Genomic DNA, 13,472 nt, shown 5'->3' with positions numbered 1-13,472 from the left:
TGTTTTGCACGTTTATTCACAAGCATTTATTGAGGGTCTGCTTTGGCCACGTTTATTCACAAGCATTTATTGAGGGTCTGCTTTGGCCAGACACTCTTTTAGATGCTAGGGTTACAGCAGTGAACAAATCAGATTTCCTGACTTCTCAGAGCTAACTTTCTGTCTGTAGTAATAAACACTTAAGTTTCCTCCTTGATAGCTCATTTCCTTTTAGGTAATCATGTAGATGTACCAGTTTATGCACTCACCTGTTGAAGGACATCTTGGTTGCTTCTGATTTGGCAATTATCAATACAACTACTATTAGCATTATATGTAGGTTTTTGTGTGGATATAAGTGTTCACCTCCTTTGGGTAGATACCAAGGAGCAAAATTGCTAGATCATATGGTAAGAGTATGTTTAGTTCTGTGAACCTTCTTCCAAAGTGTCTGTACCATTGTGCATTCCCAAATGAAACAAATGAGAGTTCTGTTGTACCTCCTCATTAGCATAGTATTTGGTATTGTCAGTATTTTTAATCTTTCGCCATTCCAATCATTGTATGATAGAATCTTCTTGTATTGGTTTGCAATTTTCTGATGAAATATGAACATCTTTTCATATGCTTATTTGCCATCTATATCTTTTAGTAAAGTGCATATTCAGAACTTTTGCCTATTTTAAAAAATTGGATATTTTGTTTTCTTTTTGTTGAGTTTTAAGGGTTCTTTATACATTTTGGCTATCAGCCTTTATATTTTGAAAAGATTTGCTCTTTTTTTTTTCGTAGAAGAACTGGTATGTAGTCCCCACATACAGGGGGTGAGAGTGAGAGGATTCACCAGAGACAGTGGTAAGCAGAACAGGTAGATTTACTGAAATGCACTGCTAAGGGGAGCAGCAGGCAAAACAGGAGAGATCTGCTGCACAATATATGGGTTAGCTCCCTGGCTAGAGATAGAACTCAGGCCATAGTGGTGACAGCGCTGAAACTTAACCGCTAGGCCATCAGGGAGGCCCCAGATTTGCTCTCTTTCTGTGACTTGCTTTTCATTATGTTAACTGTCTTTAGAAGAGCAAAAAATTTCAATTTTAATGAATTCATCTCATCAATTTTTTCTTTCTTGGTTAATGCTTTTGGTGTTGTATCTAAGAAGGTCACTTAGGGGACCTCCCTGGTGGCGCAAGGGGTTAAGATGCAACCTATGAAGCTCGCTGCAGCCACTGCAGCACAGTGCAGCAGACCTCTCCTGACTCACCCACTGCTCCCCTCAGCAGTTTACTTTGGTCAATCTGCCTGTTCTGTTCCCCACTATGTCTCTGGTGAATCCTCTCACTCCCCACAACTCTGACCCATACCCCAGTTCTTGTATGCCTACATAAATAAATCTTTTAAAAAAAAAAAAAGGTCACTTAGGTTTTCTTTTATGATATCTTCTAGGAATTTTATAGTTTTTGTGTTTTACATTTAAGTCTGATACATTTTAAGTTAATTTTTGTGAAAAATGTAAGGTCTGTATCCTCTCCACCCCCTGGCAACCTCTACTCTGCTTTCTGTCAATAGAGTTGTCTCAGCTGGACATTTCATATAAAAGAAATCATACAATTGTGTGGTCCTTTATGACTGGCATTTTTCACTGAGCATAATGTCTTCAGGATTCATCTGTGTTATAACATGTATCAGAACTGCATTCTTCTATATGGCTGAATAATATCCTGTATTATAAATCTACTACATTTTGGTTATTCATTCATCAGTTGATGGACAGTTAGGTGTTTTGTGGTTTTTGAATCTTGTGAGTAATGCTGCTGTGAACAGCGAAGTACAAGTTTTGGTGTGGATGTAGGTTTTCATTTATTTGGAATAGATATCTAAGAGGGGAATTGTATTAAAAAAAAAAAAAAACACAACAGGGCTCCCCAGTGGCACAGTGGGTTGAGCGCAGTGCTGTGAAGCTGTCCGCAGCCTCTGCAGCGCTGGTTCGATTCCCAGCCGGCCAGGGAGATTCCCACATGGCGCAACAGACCTCTCCGGTCTCGCCCGCTGCTCCCCTCAGCAGTGTCTTTAGTCCGTCTGCCTGTTCTGTTCCCTGCTCTGTCTCTGGTGAATTCTCTCACCCCCCGATGCCTCTGGCCTGTACCCCAGCTCTTGTATAAATAAAATAAATCTTTAAAAAAAATCAAAACAACACCACCACTGGCTACTTTGTGGACATTGGGTGGGTGGGGACACTAGTGGGCATGGGAAGATCAGATGGAGGCTCCTGTGCAGGGTGGCGTTTAGCACAACAGATGGATAAAAGCTCGGGGGATCAGTTAGCGAGGCATGAGGAAGTAGATGAGCCAAGGGTATCTCCTGGCCCTAGTATCTGGGGGTTGTCTCCTACTAGCTCTCACAGAAACCAGTTCGATGCATTTCTTCTCAATCTGGCTTTTAATCACTTCACCATGTTAACTGAAAATTGACTCTAGTTGGAGACTTTGCACCTTGGAAATTGGCAAACACTACAAATCAGAGCTTTTCCCTCCACCACCACCACTAACACCCCTTCCCAAACCAGTTGCTAAATGCTTACCATTACACCACTGCTCCCCACTGTACTTTCTAACAGGTGTTGTTTTGCCCTTGTTGAATTTGAGGTGACCGGGGGCATCCACGTGAACATGTGTCCATCCACACCCAGAACATAGGGGCGAGACACTGGAGATGGTGCTGTGGGAGTCTGTTTTGTTGGCATCTCACCAGGGGAGGGAGACCAGACCAGGCTCAAGTATTACAGGGTCCTGAGGACTCCAGCCATAAAACCAACCTCCCCTTATCTCTCAGATTCCTTAGTTTTAAAGCAAGCCACAGACTGGGATAGTTGTAGATGTGTGCTATCAATTAGAGACTGGGAAAAAGGAAGTGACCAAAGTCATTTGATTTGTCTTCTCACAAATAGCATGTTTAGACCCACTTCTAAGTGGCAAGGAGACACAGATAATTTTTGTGTGCAATCATTTAGTGACTTCAAGAGTTCCACAAGAGCTTTGAGCCAAAAACAAGATGGATTAGAAACTAATACAAGGACCAGTTAATAGCTCCAGCCGCAGACAGTCAGTGAAAGGATTAAAATGTGAACATATTTTGGGAGAGAAAAGCAGAGGGTGATTATTTAAACCTTCCCCCTTCCTGGCTGTACTTCAGCAAAACATTTTACCCCAGTGCCAGAGTCTGTTGTGTTCCTCCTTGAATGTTTGATTAGCTTGCCCTGCCTCCTGGGACTGCTGCCTGCGGTGGTCATAAGTGGCTGGTGGATTGTTTACTTGTATATCTGTTAGAGGCCACAGGGGGAGGGCCCACCAGTGGGTGGCGCTGGCTCATACACCTGCCAATTACAGCTTTACCTGGAGTGAACAGATGGTCTCTCTGCTTAAGACCCATTTCCTCCAACATAACTAGGCCCCCTGCCAACCTGGGCCCTGCTCTGAAACTCTGTCCTAAACCTCGCAGCTGCACTGGGAACTTCTTCGAAGGACAGGCTGCAACAGATGAGCACTGTGATGTTTTCACAGCTCCCACCCTGACCTCCCTCTGCCCAGCCCCTGAGCAGGCTGCACACACCTGGCCTGCTGTGTTGGGACGACTTCCATTTCCTGGCCTGGGTCCAGGGTTCAGCAGCAGAAGCAGGCCTAGGAATGGGGGATGCCAGCAGAGAGGACACCATGAGTTTTGTTTATTAAAGTTAATTGGTGAATGCAGGCCCAGGGAAGCCTATGATTCATTAGCATCCTGATTATATGCAGCTGCTGAGTATTAAGAAAAATGAAATGGAAAGGAATATATCCCCAAAAGAGAGGTTGGAAAATTGGAGAAGCTCTTTTCAGACAGCTGATGCAGGTCTTTGTCCCACAACGAAATTTGAATGATCTGGATTCAAGTGATTTTTCACCATTTGCAGAGCTGCCAAGAAGACTTATTCCAGGCTCTTCCCTCGAGCCCGAGAAAGGTGTGACTTTGGGTCATAAGCAGCTCAAGCAGGTTGTGAACAATTACAAAAAAAGAAGCAAGCACCTGGTTATCTCATTGATTGTAATTTCAGGATCTTTACACTGTATGGATAACAAGGCAGCCTCTGGTTCAAGGAGACATGAACAGGGTAGCTCTTTCATTTAGGTATTCAATGAGGATTTGTGTTGCCTTTGGGATTAGAAGACAGTTCCCTCCCTGTGTGTGTAAATTGTGGCAACATGGTGATTAGACTAAGGTGCAGTGGGGGATGCTCCATTGTTGCCTTGTGAAGTTTGCAGAAAGAAATAGTAGTTTCAGGCACAGAGCTGGTGCATTTGGTAAGATTGTGGAAGGTTTTAAATTGCTAGGAGTGAAGGGTGGGAGGAGAGGAAGACTAGAACAAGGTAACATGCCAGGGCCCTGGAGGGCCTTGTGTGCTTTGCTGAAAAATGTAGATTGCATCTGGTGGCAGCTGAGGCACTCTTTTAGGCTATGGGGCAGGACTGGGACATAAGATTACAGTTCTGAGGTCATTAGGACCTAGATGAGAAATGACAGGTGTGGGGTGGCAAATGACTAGGCAGACAGGAATTGCTAGATTTGAGAGTTATTGAGGAAATGGAAAGGAGAGGATTTCTGGACAGGAGATGAAAGAATAGAGAGCTGGGTTCCATGCTGACTGCTGAGTTTCTGGCATATGTCATTCACTGGCTGGAGGGAAGACAAAATTGGGTTGGTGGAAGATGATTATGTTGATGTGCAAGCAGGGGAGTTTGAGATGCCTCTGGGACAGCCAAGTGGAGCAGACACAGAGGTAGTCAGGAAGGCAGTACAGGCTGGGAGTGATGTTAGGGGGACATGGAAGTGTGGATGGTAAATCATTTATTTGATACATCTTTATCCCTCCTACTGCGTGGAGTAGGTTCTAGAGAGATGAAGGAGAGGCTCAGCTAGCCCTTTCAGAGACCAGATGGGAAGGCTTTGGACCAGAAGGGAGGCAGACAGTGACATAGTAGGTGTTGTGTGCATGTACTGCCAAGGAAGACTTTCTAGAAGAAACATGACTTAGGTAGGGAAAGGCACTGCCAGGAATTCCCGTCTATAGATTGCCTTTGGTGGATGACAGGTTGTGCACTGTGGGGCGGGTCCTAGGAGGTTAGCAGGAGAGGCTGACAGTGAGGAGATTTGATGGGCGCCTGGCTGCAGAGCAGTCAGGAAACAAGGGTTTGAAGGGAAAAGAAGGTGAGAATGAAGGGGAAGTAGCACCAGCTACTTCCTAAAGTCAGAGCTATGGTCTGAGGTGTCTACCAGGTGTCACTAGAGACCTTGGCAGGTGCTGCTTCATTTAAAGACTGGGCCAGGAACCTGATTAAGAGGGAGGGCGGTGTGACAAATGCACTCAAAAAGTGTTGGCAGCTCTTCCTAGAACCATGAAAGGAAGGAAAGTGGCTCTTAGGAAGTCTTGGTGTTTGAGGTACAGAGGGGATGAGGTCAAGAGCCTGGCAAAGGTATGGGACACCTCACTTACCTGCTGAGTTGGGCATTTGTAAAGAGAAAGGGTGGTTATGGATACATTTCTGGGAGAGTGGCAGGGGAATTATCAGACCACTACTTCTGAATCTGCTCAGGGTGAAGGGAGGCCAATATGTAGTCAGGAACAGGAGGTTTGGAATGAGAGAGGGAGATGACCAGAACACAGACTGAATGCCCAATGGCTCTGAGGGCCTCCAGAGGCTGGAGAGCAGGGCTCTGCAGCAACCCTGTTGTGTCACTCAAGTTCCTGACAAGAGAAAAGGATACATACTGCCTGATTGTGGAGATGTAGGGTGTTTTGGTTTATTTTTAGGATTTATTTTTATTTATACAAGAACTGGGGTACAGGCCAGAGGTGTGGGAGGGTGAGAGGATTCACCAGAGTCAGAGTGGGGAGAACAGGCAGATGGACCAAAAACACTGCTGAGGGGAGCAGCGGGCGAGACAGGAGAGGCCTGCCGTGCCATTTGGGTATCTTCCTGGCTGGCCAGGAATTGAACTCGTGCTGCAGAGGCTGCGGACAGCTTCACAGTGCTGTGCTCAACCTTCTATGCCACCAGGGACACCCTAGGGCGGGGTTCTGATGGGTGGGTGTGATACTGAGTTAAAAGAAAAAGGGGCTAAGACCCCTCGCAAGAGTTTGACATGATGGAGCCCCAATTTAGGCTGAGTAGAAGGCCAGTAAAATGCTGTAATCTCAGGAAGGTCAAAGGCCAGATTTTCTTGAACCCAAACTCCAATCCTATTACCCTGCAAAAGCATGTCTGTCCTTTTAAAAATAACCCATTCTTTTCTTCACAGGCATCCAAATGTTGTAAAAGGCTGACTGTTCAGTCCCAGGTCTGAATTAGTCTCCTTCATCTCCTCTTTGAAAAGATGACTAATTACAGTCTCAGAGGTTCTAAACGCCTTAGTAAACCTTTGTCCCATAGCAAAATATCTTTTTTCAAGAGTCCTCAGGGAGACTTTGGTTAGCTAGCCTTTACCTGACTATGTAAGTCTTGTGCCTCAATTGGAGACTGTCTTGACAAATGTATTCCACACAAGCATCTTACCTTCTCTGAATCCAGAGAGAGGAAACAATGGGATGGAAAGTGTGATAAATTCATCCAACAGTTGAGAACTTGCTACATGCTGGATGCTGGAAAGAGGAGATAAATGGGACACAGCCGTCTGGGGAGATGGCGATAAGTGACCAGCATACTCAGTGAAGAGAGGGGCATAGGGTCCCGATGGCTTCTCAAAGTAGCCAGTGATGTGGGTTAGGTCTCACAGGTCAAATCAAAGACACATGCAGCAGAAAGTATCTATATGAGGACCAGGACACAGCCAGACCCTCAAGCCTGACTTTCATGCAGATGACAACTCTGACTACCCACCCAGTTCTCTAGCTCTGGTTTCACTGTTTCTGGAATCATTTTTTTAAAAGATTGATTTATTTATGCATTCAAGAACTGGGGTACAGACCAGAGACAGAGTGGGGAATAGAATAGGCAGACTGACTGAAATATACTGCTGAGGGGAGTAGGGGGCGAGACAGGTGAGGTCTGCTGCACCATGTGGGTTAGTTCCCTGGTCGGGGATTGAACTCATTCTGCAGAGGCTGCTTCATTGTGCTGACACTTAATCCCTTGTGCCACCAGGGAGGCTCCCCCCAAAATAAAAATTATTGCTAAAAAAGGACTATATTGTTTATCCCATTTTGCCCATTATATCAAAATGTAAATAATTTTTTTAAAGATTTATTTATTTATACAAGAACTGGGGTACAGGTCAGAGGTGTGGGAGGGTGAGAGAATTCACCAGAGAGAGCAGGGAGCAGAACAGGCAGATGGACCGAAGACACTGCTGAGGGAAGCAGCAGGCGAAGCAGGAGAGGTCTGCCATGTCATGTAGGTTTCTCCCTGGCCGGCTGGGAATCAAACCAGAGCTGCAGAGGCTGCGGACAGCTTCACAGCCCAGCGCTCAACCCACTGTGACACCAGGGAGGCCAAAATGTGAATAATTTTTTAAAATACAAAATGTGAACATGTTTTTCTTGAGTTAATAACTTCCTTCCCAGACAGTTATTAGGCAGTGGGCTAAAAAAATAAAACAGAAGAGGCATGTAGTCTAGTACAATGGCTGGCAGATAGAAAATACGGATCAGGTAAAGCAGATAAACAGGAAAAGGAAAAAAAGAAACTCCCTAAACATTGTTTCTTAATTAATTAATTTATTTTAAAAAGATTTATTTATTTGTTTATTTATACAAGCACTAGGTACAGTCAGAAGCGCGGGAGGGTGAGAGAATTCAGCAGAGCCAGAGTGGGGAGCAGAACAGGCAGACTGACGAAGTACACTGCTGAGGGGAGCAGCGTGTGCGGCAGAAGAGGTCTGCACTCCATGTGGGACCCTCGCCGGTGGCTGGGGATCGAACCAGTGCTGCAGAGGCTGCGGACAGCTTCACAGCCCAGCGCTCAACTGCTGCGCCACTGGGGAGGCCCTGTTTCTTAATTTAAAATACTGGTGGAGGGGCCTCCCTGGTGGCACAAGGGGTGAAGACGCAACCTATGAAGCTATCTACATCCACTGCTGCACAAATTTGATCCCCAGCCAGGGAGCTACCCACATGGTGCACCAGATCTTTCCTGACTTCCCCATTGCTCCCCTCAGCAGTGTATTTCAGTCAGTCTGCCTGTTCAGCTCCCACTCTGTCTCTGGTGAATCCTTTCACCCCCCACACCTCTGACCTGTACCCCAGCTCTTGTATACATAAATAAATAAACCTTTAAAAAATAAATAAATAAAATAAAATACTGGTGGGTCTGCTGAACAGATTGCAGGTTTGTTTGTTGTTGGTTTTTTTGCATAAAATATCATTCATAATGTGTTACAATTTCTATTTTTGTGATTTCAATACATGGTGAAAACCTACAGGCCCTGACAAAGTGATCTGTGTGCAGAACCCTAGATTTGTATGGTCTTTGCCCCAATCTAAAGTTGTCTCCTGCATACCTGATTTAATAGTTATGTTTTATTTGACTTCATTCAATTAGCTATATTAGACAGTTGTCCCTTTTTTGCTATTTCACTGGCTAACATATTTAATTACAAAATCACAGTCACATGTATAGTATGAGGCAAATATAACTCACTGCATATTTAGTTTTTTCACATAACTTTTTATATGTAACATAGGTTTACAACACTGCATAATGCCGCAGACCAGCACAGCAGTGAACGATGTGGCCGTCTTGGGGTTGAGAGACTGCGCAGGGTGGTCAGGGATTCGGCGAAAGAAATGACAAACAGACACACTTCAAGAGAGAGTGTAAATCTGAGTGTAATTCTTTTTGAGTTTGTGACCAGTATATATATGTTTTCTAAAAGCATAGGAACAATGAATATCAACGAAATCAGCTTGCTCATGGGTTTAGCTTATCACTGACAGGGCAGTGATTTACATCTGGACCTAGCCTCATTCCTAAGTAGATAGACCATTAGTTTTGCTTTTAAACTATATAATCGCATTTTTTGTTTTACTAACTTTAGTAATGTTTCATTTGAGTCAGCCTTGTGTTAAGGATTTCATATGATTTTTTTAATTAACAACCAATGACCTTTATAGAAGAAAGAAGGAAGTTTAGAAAGACAATAAGGGAATAAAGTTTGTAGTTCTAGAAAGACGAGATAAGGTTTTTTGTAGTAGCATTCTTGTAGTGGTTCCTGGTGGTCGTTATCTTATGATAAGCATCTGTCTTATCTATGTCTTCAGGGAACTGTATTCCCCTGCGAGCTGGTTCCTTGCCCAGCCGGACCTAGGGACCATGGCGAAAGCCATTAGCCCTAAAGGTCACTGCAGGGGGAGGTGCAGCAGCATAAGTTTCAGGAGTAGTTTCACATCTCCACACATATGTATTCACCATACCAGGCACATGACCAAAGGTCTACTTACCATCCATCAACCTCCAGTTTTTCCCCTCTGGACTCCCTTTACCTGTTCCTCCCACCCCCACTCCCTTACCCTTTGGTAATCACTATTCTCTTGTCAGAATCTAAGGGTTTGTTTTTATTTTGTTGGTTTGCTTTGTTTCTTAATATTTCCGATGAATAAAATCATATGATATTTTTGTTTCTCTGACATGTTTCACTTAGCATGATCCCCCAAGCTACACCCATGTTGTCATGAATGGCAGGATTTCACCCTTTTTTAAAAATAGCTGAATACTATTCTATTGTGCATATATACCACATCTTTGTTATCCAGTAATCCATCAAGGACATTTAGGTTGTTTCCATTTCTTGCCTATGGTGAACAGGCTGTGATGAACAAAGGGTAGCAGATACCTTTTCAGATTAATGTCTTTATAGCATAACTAACTCAATGCCATATCACTTGGTGGGACTAAGGACATGCAGGTACACTAGCCCCAGGTGGTCTGCGTGCTGTGGGCATAACCTAGTAGGTTTAGAAAAGGATGAAAAAGGACACAGAAAGTTCATGACAGGACCATCTAAGAGCATCTTACTATTTATAATATTATCAGAATCCATTTTAAAGCAGCACTTGGGTGTAATAAGAGACTGTGGGGTTTGGATTCAGGCAGATCTCCTGGTTCTACAGCATTGGGCAGATTTTGTGTGGACTTCTGGGTCAGTTTTCTGTTATAAAATAGGGGTGTATCATCTGTGTCTCAGAGCAGGTGTGTGAGTGAAATAGCCAAGTGTTGCCCATGGGAGGCAACCCAGCTTCTCCCACTACCTAGAACTAATTCTCATCAGCCACTTGAGAGCATTTTGTGCTTATCTCAGTTTCCTCTACTTTCAGAAGTCAGGTTTCTAGTCCTTCTGCCACCACTTCCAGTGCCAACCGTCAGCTGATGCTAGAAGGGAAGTCAGGACCCTACTTTTCCTCTCTGGACTCCAGCATTGACATGCTAAAGAGAAGAGCCCAGGAACTGATCGAAAACATCAATGAGAGCAGGCAGAAGGACCACGCACTCATGACCAACTTCAGGGACAGCCTTAAGATCAAGGTGACAGACTACCTGGACATAAACTTAGACAATGCAAAACTCATTGCTTGGGAGGTTCACTATGCCAGAGGTGAAAAGGAAGGGTGTTATGTTCTCTGTATGGTGCATGAAATACCCACACTTCAGCTTCACCCTTACAATAATCCTGCAAAGAAGAGATGATTGGTTCTGTTTTATAGAAGGGCAAATTAATGTTTGCAAATAATTTGCCTGAGTGATAGCCAGGACAAGGAACCAAGGTCCTTCTGTACCTCAGTCCAGCCCTCTTATTCATGCAAGGGCTCATGGCTATGGGAGCAGGGTGTTGAGCATAACCTGCCTGCCTTATTATACACAGATGTCCTCCAGAAGTTGGATGGTTTGTAACGGGAGAGTAGACATCTCGACATGGTTGGATTTACATCTAACTACCTGATGCTATTGGTTGTTCTTGATGCACAGTGGGTCCTGTGAGTTGGAGTCCACACGTCATCTCTATCACATTGACTTCTCTCCCCGGCCCCCCTCCCTCCATCCCTACTAGTGAACACCCTGATTGATGCATCACAGAAAATTTAGAAAGTAGGGGTGCAAGGGGGTTAAGACACAACCTATGAAGCTATCCACATCCACTGCAGCACAAGTTCAATCCCCGGCCAGCCAGGGAGAAACCCACATGGTGCAGCAGACCTCTCCTAACTTGACTGCTACTCCTCTCAGCAGTGTCCTTTAGTCTGTCTGTTCTGTGACCCCCTCTGTCTCTGGTGAATCCTCTCACACACACACCCCCCCCACACCTCTGGCCTGTACCCCAGTTCTTATATGCATAAATAAATAAATCTTAAAAAAAGAAAAAGAAAATTTAGAAAGTAGGGCCTCCCTGGTAGCACAAGGGGTTAAGACACAACCTATGAAGCTATTCGCAGCCACTGCAGCACGAGTTCGATCCCCGACCAGGGAGCTACCCACATGATGCGGCAGACCTCTCTTGACTCACCTGCTGCTCCCCTCAGCAGTGTGTTTCAGTCAGTCTGCCTGTTCTCTTCCCCACTCTGTCTCTGGTGAATCCTCTCTCCCCCCACACCTCTGGCCGTACCCCAGTTCTTGTATACATTAAAAAAAAAATCTTTTTTTTTTTATTTTATTTTTTTTTTAAATAGAGGCATGTTTTATTTATTTATTCATTTGTTTGTTTTGTTTATACATGCACTGGGTACAGTCAGAAGCGCGGGAGGGTGAGAGAATTCACCAGAGCCAGAGCGGGGAGCAGAGCAGGCAGAAGGACTGAAGTACACTGCTGAGGGGAGCAGCGGGCGGCAGGAGAGGTCTGCGCGCCATGTGGGACCCTCCTCCGGTGGCTGGGGAGCAGCCGGGGATCGAACCGGCGCTGCAGAGGCTGTGGGCAGCTTCGCAACCCAGCGCTCAACCGCTGCGCCACCGGGGAGGCCCCTTTTTTTTTTTTTTTTTTTTAAAAGAAAATTTAGAGAGTATAGTATAGCATAGCAGGAAAAAAAAAAAAATCCCTGATACCACCACCCAGAGAGCAGTTTGTTGCATGGTTTCTTACAGTCCATTCTTCCCAACCTGATTGAGCTTATAATATATATGTAATTTTGCACCATTTTTTTTTTTAGATTTTTTTTATTCATGTAACATTGCATTATAATATAAATTTCAGGTATGCATCATTACAAATAAATGTCTGTATATTGTTTACTAATAAGAGTCTAATTCTCATAATTTTGCATCTTGCTTTTAAAAAATAACTTGACATATAGGCTATTTTAGCCTCAGTAACTAGAGTTGCTTTTACCATTTTTATAAAATACATTGCAGAAATAGAAGAGATCCATTTGATCCAAATGACTTGTTATGCATCTTGTTTGATTTTCCAAGAACACATCTTATTCTTTCAAAGGTTTCTGACCTGACAGAGAAGCTAGAGGAGAGGATGTACCAGATTTATAATCACCACAACAAGATCATTCAGGAGAAACTCCAAGAATTCACCCAGAAAATGGCAAAGATCAGCAACCTGGAAACAGAGCTCAAACAAGCGTGTCACACAGTGGAGACCGTGTACAAAGACCTGTGTCTCCAGCCTGAGGTACAAGCAAACTCATACAGGGTGGGGATGGGGGTAGAGGCACAGCAGGGAAGGAGAATTTAATGGGCTAAGCTGAAAGTACATGTCATCAGAAACCAAGGATGCCAGTGCCTAGCCCTCAACCCCACAGGGGCCACTGGCAAAGTCGTGCCTTTGCTATCTTGGTTGTAGCCCATATTCTCTCTTCTTCCTCTCCATCCTGCCACCCACCTCCCACCCCGACATGGTGTGTCCAAGAAGAGAAGCCAACTTGTTATTCTCACCACTATGTATTCGTCTCTGGTGACAAAAAGCAAAATCTCCTGTGGGCAGGAGGGGTCTGCCCATACCCCTAAGCCCTCAGCAATGCCTAATTTAGTTTATTTATCCTAGCGGAGACCAAGGCTCAGACACAGTCCAGTTCCCTTGGGCCGTGGGAAAATCCTTCCCTGTCCCAGCACCTTCCAGGTGGTTACAAGTAAATGTGGTCCAAACTGTGGTCAAGAGTGCAGATTCTTTATTATTCTCTCTCTCACCCTTTTTTTGCTCCAATATCTAGCCTAAGGCATGGCTCCCTAAATGGAAGGGTCAAGGGCACACAGGGAACTCTTGTGCAGGGGAAGGAGGTGTGGGTCTCTCAGATGCCAGGTGGGTCTCTCAGAGGTTGCTTTTATGTCCCCTAGTCTCTCCTTGCACCCTGTCAAGAGGAGTTTCTGTTCTAAGATAATCGGAATCCTTTCCTACCCACCATTAAAAGTGGGTTGAGAAGCTCTGTATAGTCCCATCTTTTTAGGGAGCACATTTGAATGACTTCAAAAGGAAAATTTTGATATTTAAAAATGAGTTTCTCACTTCCCACCATAAAAACTGCCATCTCCCTAAGC

General features: G+C 44.5%; 1 protein-coding gene across 1 annotated transcript; it reads left to right on the top strand.

Annotated features, from left to right (window-relative positions):
- Positions 1–10,247: 10,247 nt before the first annotated feature.
- SYCE2 (synaptonemal complex central element protein 2) lies at positions 10,248–13,310 on the top strand (the record flags this gene model as incomplete). The annotated part of the gene is made up of 3 exons (XM_084249976.1): positions 10,248–10,523; positions 12,421–12,609; positions 13,272–13,310. The coding sequence occupies exons 1-3, from the start codon at positions 10,368–10,370 to the stop codon at positions 13,308–13,310; spliced, it is 384 nt and encodes a 127-aa protein (XP_084106102.1). The 5' UTR covers positions 10,248–10,367.
- Positions 13,311–13,472: the final 162 nt, after the last annotated feature.

This window comes from Talpa europaea (assembly GCF_964194135.1).
Source record: "Talpa europaea genome assembly, chromosome: 12".
Lineage (NCBI taxonomy): Eukaryota > Metazoa > Chordata > Mammalia > Eulipotyphla > Talpidae > Talpa > Talpa europaea.
Note: the sequence above shows the minus strand (reverse complement) of the source record. Positions and strands in the feature narration are given on the sequence as shown.